A 20,417-nucleotide genomic window follows, 5' to 3' on the forward strand; every position below is an offset into this window, starting at 1 on the left:
CATGACTCGGGAATTTACAAGTCCCAACTGGAAGAGTTCATCAGCACAGTTAGGCTTTGCGTTTCGCAAACACAACGTCGTTCTGCTCAGTATGGTAGCACAACTCAGTGATACTGGTGAACAGTCATGGTCTACATCCATTAATTTTCCCTTACAAAGAGTTGGGTGGGCCAGCTGACATTTAAATTGTATACTGATTTTTTTCCCCTTTTTCAGCAACTTCAAATCCACACTAACGGAAAACCAATAACTCGGAGAACAGTCTGAATTAATATAAATTTTGATAATGTACAAAACTTAACAATTGCCATGGGCAGAAACCAGTGCCCACAAGAGTCCTCAGCTACAGAGGACTGCCTCCCACTGCAGCTTTTTGGAAGTGAATGGGTGAGGTAATTAGAAAAGCATGCGGCTGCTGGGCCATGAGAGCAGCAGCAGTGACCTGGGTTTGTTTACCCTCTTTTGCGGGCTCTCTCTGGCTGAGGCAAATGCCCCCTATATCTTGAGCAGATACAAGACATTCCTCGGCTGCCAACACCAAATACCCTCTCTATTCCCCTTCCTCAGGGACACTTGAAGGAAAAAAAAAAGCACACCACAGAAACTCTTGTCAATATTGCCAGAGAACTTAGTGGACTATGGTTGGTTTTCTGAAACGCTCTCGACTTGACAGTCTTGCAACCCAATCTAGGCCAGCACAGAGCTTCAAACAAAGGTAAGTCTCACAAAGTGGTGAGAAACACACCCCTCTCTTCCACCTCCTTTAGGCTTTCAGAGCCAGACAAAGCCACTTACCCTCTTTCTGGATCCAAGGCTATTGCCCTTGGCTGGTCCAATTCCTGCCAGAAGAGAACTTTTCGCAAAGACCCATCGAGTTCGGCCACCTCAATCCGATTGGTTTCCGAGTCTGTCCAGTACAGTTTACTGCCTATCCAGTCACAAGCTATTCCATCTGGTGAGGCCAACCCGGACACCACCACAGTCTGGGCCCCGCTCACCCCCGATTGGTTGAAAACAGTGCGTTTGATAGCCTCTTCGCTCACGTCGCTCCAGTAGATGAGTCCCTGTGAGTAGATATAGTCCACCGCTGCAGCATCCTCCAACCCTCCCACCACCACTGTGGCATTGGCCTTTCCATGGGCAGCATCCACAAGCCGCAGGTCCCGTCGGTTTGCATACAATAGAAGCGGCACTCCTGGAGAAGGAATGGGGAAAAAAAAAACAAATTATTTATTACTGCTGATCAAAATATGTAAACAAAGAAACTTCACATCACATTGTTAACACTTAGACAACTTTAAGAAAAACAAGACTGCAAAGCTTGGTTTCATGTCATGCAAAACATGGCGCCTTGATGAAATACACAGGAGGTGAGAGGTAGAAGGGGAACTACCTCTGCTGGATCTTGGCAATATGCCTAACCCCAATTTGACACATCTACCACCACATGCCATCGGATCACTGCCAAGGTGACCCCCAAGGCCCATGCCTCCGTCTGACTACATGACTTTTCTCTGCTGAGGGGGAATTTCCTTCCTCAAATATTTATAAAATCACAGATCATCATAAGCTTGCACTGAAGTCCTTCCAAGCTTACAGCTCAGTTCTGCCAAGCGTATTATGAGGAGAAAATCGCTTGCAACCGATTAACAGTCAAAGCTAAGAGCATTTGATATTGTCGATACCTTCCGGATATCAGAATACAGATTGCAAACCCAAGGACCAGAGCCACTTGCACACTACAAAAACCTACAGCCACTTTCACCAATTTCAGTAGTCCAACTGGTATTTTCAGAGCTTTTTTTTAAGAACATATTTGAGTATTTTTAGCACACATTTGACTATTTAACAACTATTTTGTTGTTAAATACTCAAATTTGAGTGTGCTTGAGTGTCTGATTTTTCAAATTAAAGATATAGCTGTTTCAACTTATTATTCCTGTCCTTTACAAAGGCATGGTCGAGCATTCATCAGCGTCAACGTGATAATACAAGTTTCAATACCAACAACTGACAAACGAGTTCAAGATCTATTGACAAATGGCAGATGTATTCTTCATCTACCAGAGTAACAGGTGAGCTACTTGTTCAGGTGAGATTTCACTGGCTGACAAGTAAGTTTAAGATGCAAAATCTCCTCGTACCGTCAATGTGATTAACTTGAAATCGTATCAAAGAAGCAGTTAATAAAAAAAAACATTGAAACACGTACCATGTCATTATAATAGTAAGTGAGATCTTCACAGAGAACATCTTAATGTTCACCTACATGGTTTACAGCAGGGGTGGCCCATCCTATCCAGAAAGGGCCAGTCTGGGGTGGGTGACGGTTTTTCTTACACACCTGTGTCTCCTAGTCAAGGTCCTCAGCAAAGACTCTACTGGTTGATTAGTGGGATCAGGGGTGTAAGTGCTTGGTTGGAGCAAAAACCTTCACCCACACCGGCCCTTTCTGGATAAGACTGCCCACGCCTGGTTTCCAGAGTACCCAGCAGTTCCACTGCGAGCAAGCTCCTCTCTGGTCAGGTCGGTGTTGGTGATCAGGTCGTGTGACCGGTGGTTATGGCACGTCACCAGAGCATTAACGGCCACATGTGGAGAGAAAATGTGACGAAATACAAGTGGGTTTATGCTGCCTTGCCAGGCAAGTGCTAACGTTGACGATCTTGCTCCTCGTACCATAGGCTCTTACTGGCTGGCTATACCCCGAGTGTAAACCCCACACAACGGCAGAGCCATCATGTCCATAGGACTAACTCATTAAGATGCTACAGGACTGTGCACACGTTGTGCTTGTGGTGGGAAAACACCAATTCCACTGCGAGACCGGACGTGAAGACGCGGGCATGGGCTTTAACCAGCTACCCGGACCGACCCCCGAGTCGTTCCATGGGACTATGAAGCACGTAGCTGCCCGGCTAATATTAGCTTGCTGGTCCTGAGAAAGCAAACCCCTAAGCGGGCCTTGGCCCGACGATTGTGCACGCAAACGCGTGTTTGCCAATTGTGAATAACGACACGTACACCTGGGGAATGTGGAGAAAGTCCCGACGAGACGACAAAAGAAAGGACGAGCCAAACTCACCTCGTATGAGCGAACAAAAACTACACAACAACAGAGTCCGTAGCACGACACCCATCGTTCTCCCCTGGTTTTCTTCTCGGGCCCCGCCGCTTTCTGTCTTCAACGCAAGATTCCCATCGCTTTGTCCCGCTCCTCCGGGCGGGATTGTCAGATTTCCAACAGCTAACTTTGGTTATAATGTGCCGAGGCTCAGTTTATTCCTAACTTCCATTCTGGCTGGCTGGCTCGCTAGCTAGCAGCGGCGTCGCTTCGTGGTTGGCGGCGCTGCGATTCCAGTTTTTTTTTTTTTTTACACATTGTCCTGCAGGAGCGATCCGTCTCCTTCCGCTGACCCTCCCCCTTCTCTTCCCGAGCCCGCTCCGCGCCGCGCGCGCCGCGCCGCGCCGCGCCGCCTATTGTTGAAGTTTCACTTCAATGCGCCCTCAAAGGCCGGCGGAGTCTGAACCGCGCTAAACTTCCCAGAATGTAGAAAGCTTTAACTTGCGCCCGACACATCGTCCACAATAAAAACACAAAAAAACGAGCGCCTCGAGCGTGCGATAGAAATGTCTATACATTATCCGCAGGCGTCGGCCCGGCTGTTAATGTACACATTCCACTGGGACTAGTTTCTCATAGCGGTGGTGTTTCCGCTGTTCTCTCCAGAAGTGATGCTGCTGCTGCACATCTGCCCTGAACGTCCTCGGCGCCGAGCGGCGAACATGTTGGGTCCGAACGAACACGACCCGAACCAACCTACAGCTGGCAGGACTGTCGTAGGGACGGTTCATTGTTGACCTCCCCAAGTTGTTTCTAAAGTCACAAGACAAAGTTGCTAAGAAAAGTAAAGCACATTTATTTGAAAGCGATGTGACAGTAAAGTCCTCGGCCATCCATCTATGATGCTGCCAAACACAAGCCTCGGTTCTGGTGCAGGCAGCAGAAGTTCACGTTGAAAAGGGAACCGAACGCTCCACTAAACTTTATTTTCGTGTTAAAAGAGCAGAAAAAAAAGACTGAAAGAAAACTGGCGGACTTCGACCATATTTGCACTGGGTTCCATGATGAAACAAATAAAAACAAAAAAAATAAAACCAAAAAATGAAAAATAAAAAGATATATATCCATGTGTGGAAATGATGGGGGAAAGAAACCCAACTTATTCTAATACGTAAAAAGTAAAAATGAAATGAAAATGAAAATAATACAATAAATAAAAACAAAAACCTGCAACTGGAATGATTATCGCAGACATTTCTTTGTTAACGTCCTAAAGTTGTTTCTAAAGTCCCATTATACTGAGAAAAGTAAAGCACACTTATTTGAAAGCGGTGTTACATAAAGTCCTCAGCCATCATGATGCTGCCAAACACAAACCTCTGTTCTGGTGTAGGTCTGCAAAAATTCATGTTGTAAAAGGGAACTGAGCACGCCACTAAACTTTATTTTAGTGTTAAAAGAGCAGAAAATAAAGTCTGGAGACACGAAAGAAAATTGGCGGATTTCGGCCATATGTTGCACTCGGTTCCATGATAAAAAGATATGTAGTCATGAAAAACAATCATAAAAATAAATGAAAAGTAAAATAATAAAAAAGAAGATATATATCCACATGTGGACATGATGGGGAAAAGAAACCCAAATTATTCTAATACGTAAAAAATAAAACTAATAAGAATAAAAAAAATAATAAAAAAATAAAGAAACTCAACTTTTTCTAATACGTAAAAATAAAAATAAATTAAAATTAAAATACTAAAAAGAAAAAAAAAATAAAGCTATATATCCATGTGTAGCCATGATGGGGAAAAGAAACCCAACTTATTCTAATACGTAAGAAATAAAAATAAAATTAATAAAAATAAAAAATAAAGAAGAAACCCAACTTTCTTCTAATACATAAAAATAAAATAAAATACAAATTAAAATAAAGAAAAAATAAAGATATATATCCATGTGTGGACATGATGGAGAAAAGAAACCCCACTTATTCTAATACGTAAAAATAAAAGTTAAATAATAAAAATTAAAATAATAAAAAAATAAAGATATATATTAATGAGTGGACATGATGGGGAAAAGAAACCCAACTTATTCTGATATGTAACAAAAATAATAAAAATGAAAATAAAGACGAAATCCAACTTTTTCTAATACGTAAAAATAAAATAAATAAAAATTAAATGAATAAAAAAAGATATATATCCATGTGTGGCCATGATGGGGAAAAGAAACCCAACTTATTCTAATACTTAGTACATACTCTTTCTTGTGTTCGAGAAAGAGAGAGATAGGTCGTTGTGGTGGGGGTTATCCTAGACCCTCGGTTTATTTACTGGTATACAAAAAGCACATATTACAACGAGAGAGACAATCAATATGACTTATGCAAAAAATCACATTTTAATTATTACAGAACAAAACACTTGAATTCCAAACTTATGTAAAAACATCACGTCACAAAAAGATCAGACTGTTTACACGTTCGTTTTTCCATAGCAGAGGTTAAAGCAACATAAAGAATAACTATCCAATTCAGCTCCATGCGTTCAGTGTGGGGATTTTGTAAGAGGACGGTCTGCATGCCAGTGTCAATATCAGTTCATCTTTCAGGTCGCTTCTGCCGCCTAGTGGTGGAATCAGGTATCACATCCTGATATGTACATCCACCCGGTCTGCATTTATTTATACACTGACATACAATATAAATTTACTTATGAAAATAGTGTGCATCCAGTGTATTCTTGACTATGAAAACAATCTTCCTATTCTTAAAAAAGCGTGTCATATCAAAAACAGAATACAATAGTGCATCAATTTTCAAGAATTGCATCCATCATTCAGAGTGTATCCATGTATCAAAGAAGTAGTATGTGGACAAAATACAAAGCTACACAGTGAAATAGTGAGTTAAGTCAGACATATAAACTGAGTCGGTGATTACGAGCGCATCACAAGCTCATATGGCTATGGTACGAAGCAAGTGGAAGTACTGTAAAAACACATGCAGGTGTACACCTTAAACACAAGGGGTCAACCCCGTGCCGAAAGGCATCTTAACCATTAGGCCTCATGTACATAGCGGTGTCTGGTTCCATCATCCTTTCACCTCTTTGTCAGCTTGAATTCAAAGGCTTCCTGAGTTTTAGGGAATAAAAATATTGCTGTTTGTTCCTTTGTAACCCATAGCCATTTATTTCTCCATTACTGACAGTGAAAAGTGGACATTCCTTTAAAGTGTAACTGTGTGCTACTAGATATCAAAATACGTTATCTGATGGATTTAAACATTTCTAAACATGTCCTTCTGAGCTTTTGTCTTGAAACGTAAAGAGGTCTGTGTTTGCGTATGTGTGTGTGTGTGTATGTGCACTTGAATGTGTGTACTTGTATTGCATTGAGTTGTGGCGACGTTCAAACTTCATAGTGCAGATCGTTGAGCTCCAGCCTGGTGTAGTGGCGTCTATCAAAGGACTCCATTGCTTTGCGCCCGCCCACGGCCAGGGCCAGCATTAGGCTGGCGAGCCCCAGTACCATCACGGCCACCAGGCTGCTCTTAAGGGCCCCTCGTGCAGCCGCAGCTTTCCCCTGGCCCATGCCTTCCACAGAGACGGGGTTTTGGCGTGTGTGATCTGACTGGACAGCCCCTTTGGCCACCATGACCAGACCTGCGGTGGGAGATGTCCTCGTGGTGTATGGCTCAATGGCAGCCATGGTTGTGGTAGGAGTAGCGGCTGTGGTTGTAGTTGTAGTAGTTGCAGTAGTTACGGTGCTTGTCGTGGTATGTGTAGTTGTGGAGGTGGTGGGCTCTGTGGCCAGCTGTGGTTTTGGTGTAGTTCTATGCCCAGCTTTTCTGTTGGCTGTGACAGCCCGCAGTGTGGCCATGCTAGTCTGGACAGGGAGCAAGGCTGTAGTGGTGGTAACAGGATGTTTTGCTTTTTTGGGCATTTTATTTTGTTTTTTGCTCATTTTGGTTGGCTTTCTCGTAGCTGCTATATTTGTGGTGGTGGTGGTGGTAATTGGTGCTACTGTCAAAGCTGGATTAGACTCTGTTGCTTGCCTGGGGGTCACGTCTTGTAAAGTAGTAGTAGCCGTCGTTGTAGCAGGTGGTAATGTTACCATTGGCATTGTAGCTATGATAATTATAGGTGGTGGTGGTGGTGTTGTGGTGGATTGAGTTGTGGTGGTAGTTGAAGGGGCGAAAGTGGTGGCTGGAGTTGTGGTGGTGGTTACGGCCGGTTGTGGGGTTGTAGTGGATTGCAGAGTTGTTGTGGCTAGAGTGGTGGTGGTGGGTTTTGTGGTGGTGGTGCTTGTAGTGGTGGTGGTGATGGTGGTGCTTGTGGTGGTGCTTGTGGTGGTAGGCTGTGTTGCTGTCATTGTAGTAGGTAGCTGTGTTGGTATGGTATCTTGTGTAGGGGTTGTAGTTGTAGTTTGTAGTATAGTGGTGGTGGTGGCTGGGGTAGTCGGGGCTTGTGTTGTTGTGGAAGTTGTCGTCTGTGCTGCGGTGGTAGCAGGCCTCGCTGTGGTAGGATGCATCACACCTGTGTAACAGAGAGGACCGACTCAGAGCTTCAACAACACACATGATGAAAGGAACTAGAAATACCCCACAGAAAGGGGACAATAGAAAAGCTCATAGAAAACAAGGCCTATTTACCTTTGAAAATGTCATATGTGTTGATCCCATCCTGAGCCACCATTAAAGGACAGTCCTGCTCCTTCTCACAGTGGAACAGTAAGCAGTTGTCAGTGGCTGCAGGTTTGTTGGACTTGAACACGGCCATGTTACACTTGGCACCTTCGCAATGAAAGAGGAAACGATGTTAGTCATGGGATTATTCATTCATGGGACATGAAAATATGTTGGACCAAAGATGGAAGTCAGTCACTTTATTTTGTCGTTGTGCAGGTTATAATGAAATGTCTTCTCTGTATTTAACCCATCCTATTGTATAGGAGCAGTGGGCAGCTGCAGCACCCGGAGACCAACTCCACTTCTTCCTTCCATCGCCTTGCTCAGGGGCACAGACAGGAGTATTGACCCTAAGATGCATGTCTTTCTGATGGTGGGGGAAACCGGAGCACCTGGAGAAAACCCACCGCAGACAAGGGGAGAACATGCAAACTCCACTCAGAGGACGACCCCCAAGGTTGGGACAGCTCCGGGGTTCGAACCAAGGACCTCCTTGCTGTCAGGCAACAGCGCTAACCACTGGGCCCCTGTGCCGCTGGGGGTGCACCATTCCTGGAGGTACTGCAATACCAGGTCGATGCGTGGAGTGGATGGGGCAAGCCCCTATTCCATCTCCCTGTTCCAAGAATCACTTTACTTTATGGTCCCTGGGTAGAGGACGTATCACATACTAAACTGATACTATACTTGATCTTAGCCAAAAGACCGAGAAGCGACGTTTATTAACCTTTGCTTCCAAAAAGACACAGTCAGCTTGCTGGTTTAAACATGTAAGTCAATCGTGTTATTTCCAAATTAATAACAGCCCGAAAAAATGTCCGAGCTGACCTATCTGTACGAACCTTTTCCACACGAAGCCACTTTAGGCAACCCTGCAAATCTGAAAAGCTCAAATTCGTACCGTATTGATTAAAGTGGATGCTGTTGAATGCTGGTACCTAGGTTTTGGTTGTATATGGGCCTCAGCGAAACCAAGAATAAATACTTTACTCTGGTATTAGGTCCAGAACGCCATACTGGTATTTGTATGCAACTGGTTAATCTCTCATTTCATCTCATCTCATCATATCATCAGCTGCTGCTCCGGGGTTGGGTCACGGTGGCAGCAAGCTAAGTAGGGCACTCCAGATGTCCCTCTCCCCAACAACGTCCTCCAGCTCCTCCTGGGGGGTCCCAAGGCGTTCTCAGGCCAGACTGGACATGTAGTCCCTCCAGCGAGTTCTGGGTCTACCCCACGGTCTCCTCCCAGTTGGACATGCCCAGAAAACCTCCAAAGGAAGGCGCCCAGGAGGCATCCTACTCAGATGCCCGAACCACCTCAACTGGCTCCTTTTGATGCGAAGGAGCAGCGGCTCTACTCCAAGCTCCCTCTGGATGTCCGAGCTCCTCACCCTATCTCTAAGGCTGAGCCCAGACACCCTACGGAGGAAACTAATTTCAGCTGCTTGTATCCGCGATCTCACCCTTTTGGTCACTACCCAAAGCTCATGACCATAGGTGAGGGTTGGAATAAAGACTGATTGGTAAATTGAGAGCTTTGCCTTCCGGCTCAGCTCCTTCTTCACCACAATGGTCCAGTACAATGTCCGCATTACTGCTGATGCTGCACCAATCCGCCTGTCAATCTCCCGCTCCATCCTACCCTCACTCGTGAACAACACCCTGAGGTACTTGAACCCCTTTACTTGAGGCAACAACTCATCCCCAACCTGGAGGGAGCAATCCATCATTTTCCGGTAGAGAACCATGGTCTCAGACTTGGGAGGTGCTGACTCATCCCGGCCATTTCACACTCAGCTGCAAACTGCCCCAGTGCGCACTGGAGGTCATGTTCTGATGAAGCCAACAAAACCACATCATCTGTGAAGAGCAGAGATGCAATTCTGAGGTTCCCAAAACCGACACACTCCTCACCTTGGCTGCACCTTGAGATCCTGTCCACTAATATCACAAACAGAATCGGAGACAAGGGACAACCTTGGCGGAGTTCGACACCCACCGAAAACGTGTTTAAAGCAACCAGTTAATACAGACGATTAAAATATAAACCAATTCATTTTCACTCACAATTTACGCAAAATGAAAACACCTCCTGTCGTTCTATTGCATTCGATTTTTTTCTTGGCTGGTTGAAAATCTTTGTATTGTCTCATTCTTATTTCTTTCATTTGAACCCCTCTGATATAGAGGCACACTGTACAGTACTGCTCGCTGTAGTTTTCTCCCTCACACTTCTTACAAAGTCTAATACTAATGATACTAACATAATTTAAGATTATTCAGTTTTGTACTTGCTGGGCATTGCTCTGGACAGAAATATAAATTCAATCTGTCAAACTGAAAAGTGAAGTTAAATGCAATGGAGTGGTTTTCAAATGACCCCTGAAAGCTGCAGTGTGGAAGCTGCCGATTAACACTAGAACAACCGGGATTTCACTCTTGGAAATAATAATGTTGGAAATAATCTTAAATAAAGTTTAGATTATTTCTCTGCACTGGAGAATGCAAGTGTGTTTCTAGGAAAGAGCAATGAACTTCACGAAGGAAATGACATGACCAACACACGTCATAAATAGTGACATGACGCGCACGATGATGTGCAAATTACGCGCGGTCATTTTGACTGCCCATGGTCGTTTTAGGCAGATCTTATCATAACATTTTTTTGTGCAATTGATCTAAAACTCATTTTAGAGTTGCAGAGAAGTATGCAGAGGAGTGGTGCAGGATATGCATGAGGGAAGTGTGACAGTGGTGAGGTGTGTGGTAGGAATGACGGATGGGTTCAAGGTGGAGGTGGGATTACATCATGGATCAGCTCTGAACCCTTTCTTGTTTGCAATGGTGATGGACAGGTTGACAGACGAGATCAGGCAGGAGTATCCGTGGACTATGATGTTTGGGGATGACATTGTGATCTGTAACGAGAGTAGGGTGGAGGTTGAGGAGAGCCTGGAGAGGTGGAGGTATGCACTGGAGAGAAGAGGAATGAAAGTCTGTAGGAGCAAGACGGAATACATATGTGTGAATGAGAGGGAGAACAGTGGAATGGTGAGGATGCAAGGAGTAGAGGTGACGAAGGTGGATGAGTTTAAATACTTGGGGTCAACTGAAGAGCAGAAGAGAGGTGAAGAAGAGAGTGCAGGCAGGGTGGAGTGGGTGGAGAAGAGTGTCAGGACTGATTTGTGACAGAAGGGTACCAGCAAGAGCTAAAGGGAAGGTTTACAAGATGGTTGTGAGACAAGCTATGTTATATGGTTTGGAGACAGTGGCACTGATGAAAAGACAGGAGGTGGAGCTGGAGGTGGCAGAGTTGAAGAGGATAAGATTTTCATTGGGAATGATGAAGAGGGACAGGAATAGGAACGAGTATATTAGAGGGACCGCTCAGATTGGATGGTTTGGAGACAAAGCAAGAGAGGCAAGACTGAGATGGTTTGGACACGTGTGGAGGAGAGATGCTGGGTATATTGGGAGAAGGTTGCTGAATATCGAGCTGCCAGGGAAGAGGAGAAGAGGAAGCCAAAGAGGAGGTTTATGGCTGTGGTGAGGGAGGACATGCAGGTGGCTGGTGTGACAGAGGAAAATGGAGGACTGGAAGAGATGGAAACGGATGATCCGCTATGGCGACCCCTAACAGGAGCAGCCGAAAGTAGCAGTAGTAGTAGTAGTAGTAGTAGTTGTTGTTGTAGTAGTAGATTTAAAACTAATTTTAATACAAATATATACAATTTCAGGTGCATTCAGGGAACGGCAGGCCTGTATCTTTTCTCTTTTCTTTTCACAAAGTCATTAAACTTTGAAAATCCAAAACTGTCAAAATGACCGCCTTGGTCGTTGTAAAGCTTTGGGAGACGCTCAGGGATAACAAACAAGAAAATTCGACATATGGAAACTGTACAAATGCCAGACTGTCATTAAAGCTGGATGTGGGGAATGACTTGTTTGCAGCGTTGCCCACCTTGCTTCACTTCCTCCGAGCAGCAGGCCAGGACACAGTCACGCTCAGACTGGACGAAACGGGCATCCATGTGCATCCCGGTTCTGTTTAGGGCCAATCTGACGTTGACGATGGCCTTCTGGTGCTGTCTGGAGAAACACGTCTCTTGCTCGGCGCCCAAGACGGGGACGGCTAGCAGCATCAGTGCAGCGGCAAGCATCCTGACAGACAGACGGCTTGCTGGAGGCGTCATGGCTTCAGCAGGTACACGAGCTCCTCTCTCACTTTTCAGACAACCTGTGTCCACGACAGGACAGCAGACAGCCTGAGGAACACACTGCTGGGGCGGGGTTTGGGTGGAGACAGTGGAAGGACAAAAATGTGATATATCCATTTTCAACTGCCGCACCTCTAGAAATGTACAGAACTAAGAGTTGAAATGAAAGAGCGGTTCCTGATCAGTTCGACGGTGAGACACGATGGACTGCAGCAGGGACCGTCTGTCACAGGCAAGAGACAACGTGAAGTTGCAAGAGATCAAAAACAATCAGACCAACAACACAGTAAAAGTGTTCATATCGACTTCTTTTTTTGGATTTTTCCCCCTTTTCCTCCCCAGTTGTACTTGGCCAATTACCCCACTCTTCTGAGCCATCCCAGTCGCTGCTCCACCCCCTCTGCTGATCCGGAAAGGGCTGCAGACTACCACATGCCTCCTCCCATACATGTGGAGTCACCAGCCGTTTCTTTTCACCTGACAGTGAGGAGTTTCAACAGGGGGACCTAGCGCATGGGAGGATCACGCTATTCCCCCAGTCCCCCCCCCCCCGAACGGGCGCACCAACCGACCAGAGGAGGCGCTAGTGCAGCGAGCAGGACACATACCCACATCCAGCTTCCCACCCACAGACACGGCCAATTGTGTCTGTAGGGATGCCCGACCAAGCCGGGGGTAACACGGGGATTCGAACCGGCGATCCCCGTGTTGGTAGGCCACAGAATACAACGCCACACTACCCCGAAGCCCTAGGAAGGCAGTTTTTGACAGTAAAAAAAAAAAAGCAGCCTTAGAAAAAGTTCTCTTTTGGAAGACTTTTCATCCAGCATATGCCAAGCCACGGTAAGCATCTGTCAACTTCCAGATGCCACTTCTTCAAACCCTTCATCTGTCCCTGCTCTGTCTTATGTCTTTTATGGGTCCAAAAGAACTCTTAGTCTCTGCTATGAGCACGACCCATCAGCTGGAGTCAGTCATGCTTGTTTTTTAATAGCCCATAGCCCTAGATCTGTCTTTGCAACTGACAATAGAACAAAAAGACCACTGACTATCAAATCAAACCCACCGTGTAAAAATAGAAATCTAAAAAAGGAAGCTAGTTCATTACCATTTTGCTGCTCATTGCAAATGGGGAAAAAATGAATGAGGACAAATCAAAATTTCCACAGTAAAAAAGCTGTGGTTATAATATCTTGATGCACGCTCAGTAATCCAGGTACGGAAACCACAGAGAGGTGAACCACTTCATCTGGACACAACGTTTCATCATCACCGAAGTGTCACCATCATCATCTTCAGTCTCACCTGACTGCAGGTATCCCTGCCCTTATAAACAATACAGTGACTGCAGGTGTCCCACCCTTATAAACAATACAGTGACTGCAGGTACCCCCACCCTTATAAACAATACAGTGGTATAGTCAGTCAAAGAGGTCATCTATGTGAAGAGGGGAACGACCATACCTGAACTGACGGGGGCACTAAGAGTACATCTGTCACTATCTTACAATGCTGTGATTGCAACTATTCCCCAATCCTCTGTGAACAGTACACATGACCATTGAGACTCTAGTTAATGCTCGCAGCCATATTTGCATATGAAACTGATCGTTGGTTTGGGTTGTTGTACCACTTTCTTGTTTATCAGGGTGGGGACACCTGTCAGTCGACACTGAAGAGGTCACTTAGATGATGATGAAACGTGTCCAGATGAAGTGATTCAATGCTCTGTGATTTCCTTACCTGGATTATGGAGCATAAAGACACTCCACAAACAGCTGTTCTTTGTACATTTATCATTGCTCTGCAAACCTAAACGTGAAACAATTCATATTCCCAAGTAAAGTGAGACGCCATACTCACCGACAACCTGCGAGTGTGGATAGTCAACCATCAGATGCTCAGCAGTCCTTTAGATACACAGACCACCTCTGACTTCCTCACTGTCTCCTCAGCACCACTGTCTCCTGCATGGGACAAGGCATTGTGTTTGCACTGTTACCGTCTTCATCACTGACGCTACCTGACCTTGTTATGTCACCTGCTATTGTGTTACTAAAACCTGCTATTGTGTTACTAAAACAGTCCTTAAACCCCAACATATACCTGGTTAAGTCTGATTACCAGATGAATGGTTTCCATGAAACACAGCAGTTTTTCAGTGGAGAGTAAACACCAGTAAACAGGTTTGACCCCCCTTTTTAAGGCCTGACATGAACCTTGATTACATAAAATGATGTCATGCATCAAAGTAAATGGTATCAAACCGATGTAAGTTATGTGGGATTCATGAACAGGATACAAACAGAAGGTGGAGGGGTTGAACTATACATCAATATAATTAGAAATGTTCATCTGTTGGGGCATCTGCTTGGCGTGGCGATCTATTCCGTTGCCTACCAACACGGGGATCGCCAGTTCGAACCCCCGTGTTACCTCCGGCTTGGTCGGGCATCCCTACCGACACAATTGGCCGTGTTTGCGGGTGGGAAGCCGGATGTGGGTATTTGTCCTGGTCGCTACACTAGCGCCTCCTCTGGTTGGTCGAGGCGCCTGTTCGGGGGGGGCTGGGGGGAATAGCGTGATCCTCCCATATGCTACGTCCCCCTGGTGAAACTCCTCACTGTCAGGTGAAAAGAAGCAGCTGGTGACTCCACATGTATGGGAGGAGGCATGTGGTAGTCTGCAGCCCTCCCCGGATTGGCGGCGGCGGCAGCGGGGGCAGCGACTGGGACGGCTCAGAAGAGTTGGGTGATTGGCCGGATACAATTGGGGAGAAAAAGGGGGAGAAACCCCCCCCCCCCAAAAAAAAAGTTCACCTGTCAGGAGTACGTCATCTGTGCTGGACAATATCGTGGAAGGCATTACAGTAGAGATGGAGATGGACAAATCAAAAATATTCCAATAAGCTTTGTATACAGAACACCTGCATCTTGTATCGACACATTTCAGGGAAAGCTACTGGAATTGTGTAACAATAGAAATAATAAGAACATGGTAAAGAAAGTAGTGGAACAAAAATGTGCTGAGAAACCGTGGCTAACTAAGGGAATATTACACGCATGCAAGAGAAAATAAATCTATTATATAAAGAATTCTTGAAGGAAAGAACAGCAGAGGCCGAACACACATGTAAGACATAGAAAAACAAACTAACACAAATTATGAGAAGTAGTAAAAAGGAACACTACAGTAAATTACTGGAGGAAAACAAAAACAACACTAGAAATCCATGGAAAATAATTAATGAAATTATCAAAAATGGAACTGGGAATGTAGGATACCCCAACCATTCCCTGACAAAAAAAACAAAAAAACAAAAAAAACAAACAAACAAACAAAAAAACAAAAAACAATACAACCACTACTGATATGGCCTCAGCTGCAGATCAGTTCAATAAATATTTTGCCAGTGTCAGTACTGGTTTGGCCGCGGAGATTGTCAAGACTGGTAGTAGTGTGTTAAAGAAACAACATTTAGAAGAGGGACTGACGAAAAAGAAATTAATTCATTTATTCATTCATTATCCAAACTGCTTATCCTGTTCTCAGGGTCGCGGGGATGCTGGAGCCTATCCCAGCAGTCACTGGGCAGCAGGCATGAAAAAGAAATTACTGACATTAAAAAAACCAAACACAAGAGCAGGAAGTCCACAGGCTAGAATTGTGTTGACATGTCTAGTTAAAATATTATGGATGTAGAGCAAAACCTCTGACACACAGTACCTGTAACCAGTCTCTACAAACCAGTGTATCTCCAAGAAAAATTAAAACAGCTAAGGTCACACCAATATATAAAGCTGGAGACACACATGTACTCTCAAATTACAGACCTCTTTCCTTGCTTCCAGTTCTCTAAAATACTGGAAAAAATATTTTATACAAGACTAGATGATTATATCACAAAATATAATGTTTGAACAACAATATGGTTTTAGTGCTAACAGGGGACTACAGGCGTTCCACATGGTTCAGTTCTGGGTCCTCTCCTTTTCTCCCTGTACATGACATCATTGGGTTCTGTTATTCGCTCGCATGACTTCTCTTACCATTGTTATGCTGATGACACCCAGCTGATCTTGTCCTTCCCTCCCTCTGACACACAAGTAGAGACACGCATTGCTGCGTGCTTGACTGACATCTTGGAGTGGATGATGACACACCACCTGAAGCTCAATCTAGACAAGGCAGAGCTGATGTTCCTCCCAGTGAAAGGTTTCCCGCACTGAGACGTGGCCATCACTACTGACAACACCGTGGTGACGCCAACTCGAACTGCGAGGAATCTGGGTGTGATCCTGGACGACCAACTGTCGTTTGCTGCAAACGTTGCATCGGTTGCTCACTTCTGCAGATTTCTCCTCTATAACATCAGGAGGATTCGCCCATTCCTCACCGATGAGACGGCACAGGTGCTCATCCAGGCTCTGGTCATCTCCCAGCTGGACTACAGCAACTCCCTCCTTGCTGGCATCCTGGCGTCGGCCATCAGACCTCTGTTCAGAAAGCTGCAGCTCGTCTGGTGTTCAACCGCCCTAAGATCTCCCACACAACTCCCCTTCTCATGTCTCTACACTGGCTCCCAGTAGCTGCTCACATCCAGTTTAAAACTCTGGTGCTAGCCTACTGGGCAGTGAAAGGAACAGCTGCTTCCTATCTCCAGGCCATGGACAAGCCCTACACCCCCGCCTGACCACTTCGCTCTGCTGCCTCGGGACGCCTGGTTGCCCCGTTGCTCAGAGGCCCTTGCTGCCGATTGACCCGGTCACGGCTCTTTTCTGTCCTGGCCCCACAGTGGTGGAATGAACTCCCCACTGATGTCAGGACAGCGGAGTTGCTGCCTATCTTTTGGCGCAGGTTGAAAAGTCAGCTCTTCAAGAACTACTACCCTGTACTTGCTTGTAGCACTTATTGTATTCACTCATTTAAAAAAAAAAAACTTTTCTTGCGCTTTTACTTTACACTGGTTTTGCTCTTAGATGCTTGTTTAGATGCACTTATGACCTCTGATGACTAGCAGTTCTCCTGATTTCCTACGTTAAATGCACTTATTGTAAGTCGCTTTGGATAAAAGCGTCAGCTAAATGACTGTAATGTAATGTAACAGGATAACTTCATTTGCACTGACAGAATTTGTAGAAGAAATTACAAAGGCAAAAGAAACCAAAGAATATGCAGTAGAGGTATTTCTGAACTTATAAAAAGCATTTGACACTGTGGATCATGAGGTATTAATAAAAAAAATTACAAAGATACGGTATCAGAAGGATAGTATTATCCTGGTTATCCAGTTACCTACAGAATAGGTACTAATATGTTGAAATATTGTGACGGCCTGGCGGCCTGTCCAGGGTGTCTCCCCGCCTGCCGCTCAATGACTGACGGGACAGGCTCCAGCATCCCTGCAACCCTGAGAGCAGGATAAGCGGTTTGGATAATGGATGGATGTCGAAATACAAAACTTCAGGTGTGGGGTGCCCCAGGGCTCAGTGTTGGGACCACTGTTGTTCATATTGTACATAAACAATATACTATGTGAATTGTCAAAAATCCTGAAAACACTTCTATTAGCAGATGATACAAACTTACACTGCTGTGGAGACAACTTAGAACAACGCTTCGATACAGTGGAAAAGGAATCGAGCAGGATGAAGAATTGGTTTGATGCAAATAAACTAACACTGAATTTAAGCAAAACAAAATGTATAATCTTTGGGAATAGATCTACCAACTCAGACAACTCAGACTCATAATAAATGACGTAGAAATCGAAAAAGTATCTGAAGTTAAATTTCTCCCAGTATTAATAGACAACAAATTAAGTTGGAAGCCGCACATAAACTAAAGGTAAAATATCAAAATCAATGGCAAAACTCAAATAAGTCAAAGATCTACTAAGTCAAGCTTCCATATATTCATTGTACTGTTCCTTTATTCTCTGATACATTACGTACTGTGTCAAAGTGTGGGGGAATGAGTACAAAACAAACACAGATCAAATCTTCAACCTCCAAAAAAAAAAAAGAAAAGCTATACAAATTGTAAATAAAACACTTACAGAGAACCAACACATCCACGTTTCATCAAACGAAAAGCACTAAAACTTAAAGATCTGGTTGCTTTTAAACTAACTATAATGTACAAAGTAACAAATCATATATTACCTATTGGTATCCAGGGGTTGTTCCAACTGAGAGAAAGTAAACACAATTTGAGAGGAACTAGTATATTCAATAAAACCACCAGTAAGGACAGATGCAAAACATCCCTGTTACAACATGTGGATGAGGTGAAAACATGCAGTGATGAGGTGAAAACATGTGGAGCTTTATCTTAACTAAAAGACTTTTCAGAAACAAAATACTGAACGGTTATGAGACAGACCCCGGACCAGTTTTTATGTTTTGTCCAAATCGGTTGATTTGTTTGAGTCGACCAAGATACATATCACGGGCACTGATGGCAGTAAACTGAACTTTAATGTGCTATTATCAGTGCATGACGAGTATAAGGGGGTAGGACTTGATAAGTTCTCAACTTCTTCTGACCCCTTTTGCATATGATCGGTATAATTCGAGTTGCTCATTGGTCGCTTATATGTTGCAGATGATTTTAGTTGTTTTCATTGCTCGTTTCTTTTTTTTAACATTTCAAGAGAAAATTGATTGGAACAGTGTATCAATCAATCAATCGATCAATCAATCAAGTTGCATTTTAATAGCGCTTTTCTAGCTGCAACAGCCACTCAAAGCACTTTACAATTAATTAATTCACAAACACACACACACACACCCGATGGCATGTCAACTATGCAAGGTAACAACTGCTCATCACACTAAAAACCAAACATTTCACTAAACTGGCTCCCTAAATTCCAACATAGTGCTTAACTTGTGGAGTATAATAATGTATTGTGGAGTATAATAATGTATTGCTGGGAAAAGGAAGATGTTCAAGTAAGACCTTATTTGACCGTTATTGTACTTGTTGTATTGAATGTCAATGGGAAAATTCATAAATTAATGTTTTTTTCCGAAATGATTGTATTGGTAGCCTAATGATGATCACTGACTGTAGATCATGGTTTACTGACTAGATCATAATTTACCCGCGTAATTTACCACTACATCGCTGATCTTTATATATACGCACACACACACACGACTGATGGGAAACGGCTCATTTTAGGTATAGGCTCCAGGCCTAGCATGGAGGCATATGCAGAGATGGAGCCGATAATGGACCAGAGGATGGAGCATCAAGATAAGCAGCCAGCAGGAACCTCAAGAGCAGCCCCGTTATGTTTACTGGGCTTATCCCCAGTGGCGCCAGTATCGAGGGGTCTACAAACGCCCGGCAAGAACACGTAGCCCTTTTATTACCCGAGGCCTCTGCGCTGTACCGAGTCCTAACGCACATCGGTGGGGACTTTCTCACCGGAAGCAGGAACGGCTATAATAGACAATACGTGAATATGGTGTAATTATCGTCATCCGGGAGGATCTGGATACCACCCGGCCGGCATTACCGTTCCTCCGGCCCCGTTTTCCATCCAGCGCGCCATCCACCTGTCATCTGCAGGATGGGCACTAGTCGTAGGATATCCATCCGTCCATTATCCGAACCGCTTATCTCAATCAGGGTGGCGGGGATGCTGGAGCCTATCCCAGCAGTCACTGGGCGGCAGGCGGAGAGACACCCTGGACAGGCCACCACAGGGCTGTCCCCCTGAGGACATCTTACCAGGCCACCACAGGGCAGTCCCCTGAGGACATCTTACCAGGCGTACTCAGGGCAGTCCCCCTGAGGACATCTTACTAGGCCACCACAGGGCCGTCTCCCTTAGGACATCTTACCAGGCGTACTCAGGGCCGTTCCCCTGAGGACATCTTACCAGGCCACCACAGGGCCGTCCCCCCCGAGGACATCTTACCAGGCGTACTCAGGGCTGGTCTTGTCTAACGTCTAATAATGAGCTTACCACGTGACGCGGCTCGATGTAAAGCTCAGCATGCGGAGCGTCTTTTCTCTTCTTTCAAACCATTTCCAACACCCGCTTTTTATTTCTTTTTTTTACCTTTTTTAACAGCAGGCTGCATCCGACGGTTCAACGCGGGTCGTTGAAGCGGAAAACCAGCGGAAGCCCATCATCCACGTCGGTCCGGTCACGGCAGTCACCGCTCACAGGACGCGCCGGCCGCCCGAAGCCGCTGCCGACATGACGAATACCGCCGACAACGGAACTGGTTTCACAAAGAAAGTAGGTCCTCCCAGACGTCTCCGGTGTGCGGTGTGATCGTCCCCGAGGCGCCGTGTTGGAGACGCTCCTCTCCCGCTACATGGTGAGGAGACGGGGCGCCTTCATCCGGGCGGGACGGCGTAACACCACGGCCGCTTGCTGCTGCGTGATCCGGTTCGTCACCCACTCCGCGTCTGACCCATT

At 45.1% G+C, this 20,417-nt stretch overlaps 2 protein-coding genes and 1 pseudogene across 2 annotated transcripts in view; all 3 read right to left on the bottom strand.

Moving 5' to 3' along the window:
* The window catches only part of lrp6 (low density lipoprotein receptor-related protein 6), a 115,782-nt gene extending 112,421 nt beyond the window's left edge, over nt 1-3,361 (bottom strand). Inside the window, exons 1-2 of the mRNA XM_056276283.1 lie at nt 3,086-3,361; nt 796-1,195 (exon numbers count right to left, since the gene is read on the bottom strand). Coding sequence (XP_056132258.1) covers nt 796-1,195; nt 3,086-3,140 — 455 coding nt within the window. The 5' untranslated portion in view covers nt 3,141-3,361. The remainder of the gene's footprint in view (nt 1-795; nt 1,196-3,085) is intronic.
* A 2,003-nt stretch (nt 3,362-5,364) lies between these two features.
* Nucleotides 5,365-13,843, bottom strand: mansc1 (MANSC domain containing 1). The gene is made up of 4 exons (XM_056277402.1): nt 13,838-13,843; nt 11,719-12,037; nt 7,722-7,862; nt 5,365-7,605 (listed from the first exon to the last, which is right to left on the bottom strand). The coding sequence occupies exons 2-4, from the start codon at nt 11,948-11,950 to the stop codon at nt 6,479-6,481; spliced, it is 1,500 nt and encodes a 499-aa protein (XP_056133377.1). The 5' UTR covers nt 11,951-12,037; nt 13,838-13,843; the 3' UTR covers nt 5,365-6,478.
* On the bottom strand, nt 8,294-8,474 carry LOC130110868 (U2 spliceosomal RNA; annotated as a pseudogene).
* Nucleotides 13,844-20,417: the final 6,574 nt, after the last annotated feature.

This window comes from Lampris incognitus, chromosome 3 (genome assembly GCF_029633865.1).
Source record: "Lampris incognitus isolate fLamInc1 chromosome 3, fLamInc1.hap2, whole genome shotgun sequence".
Taxonomy (NCBI): Eukaryota; Metazoa; Chordata; class Actinopteri; order Lampriformes; family Lampridae; genus Lampris; species Lampris incognitus.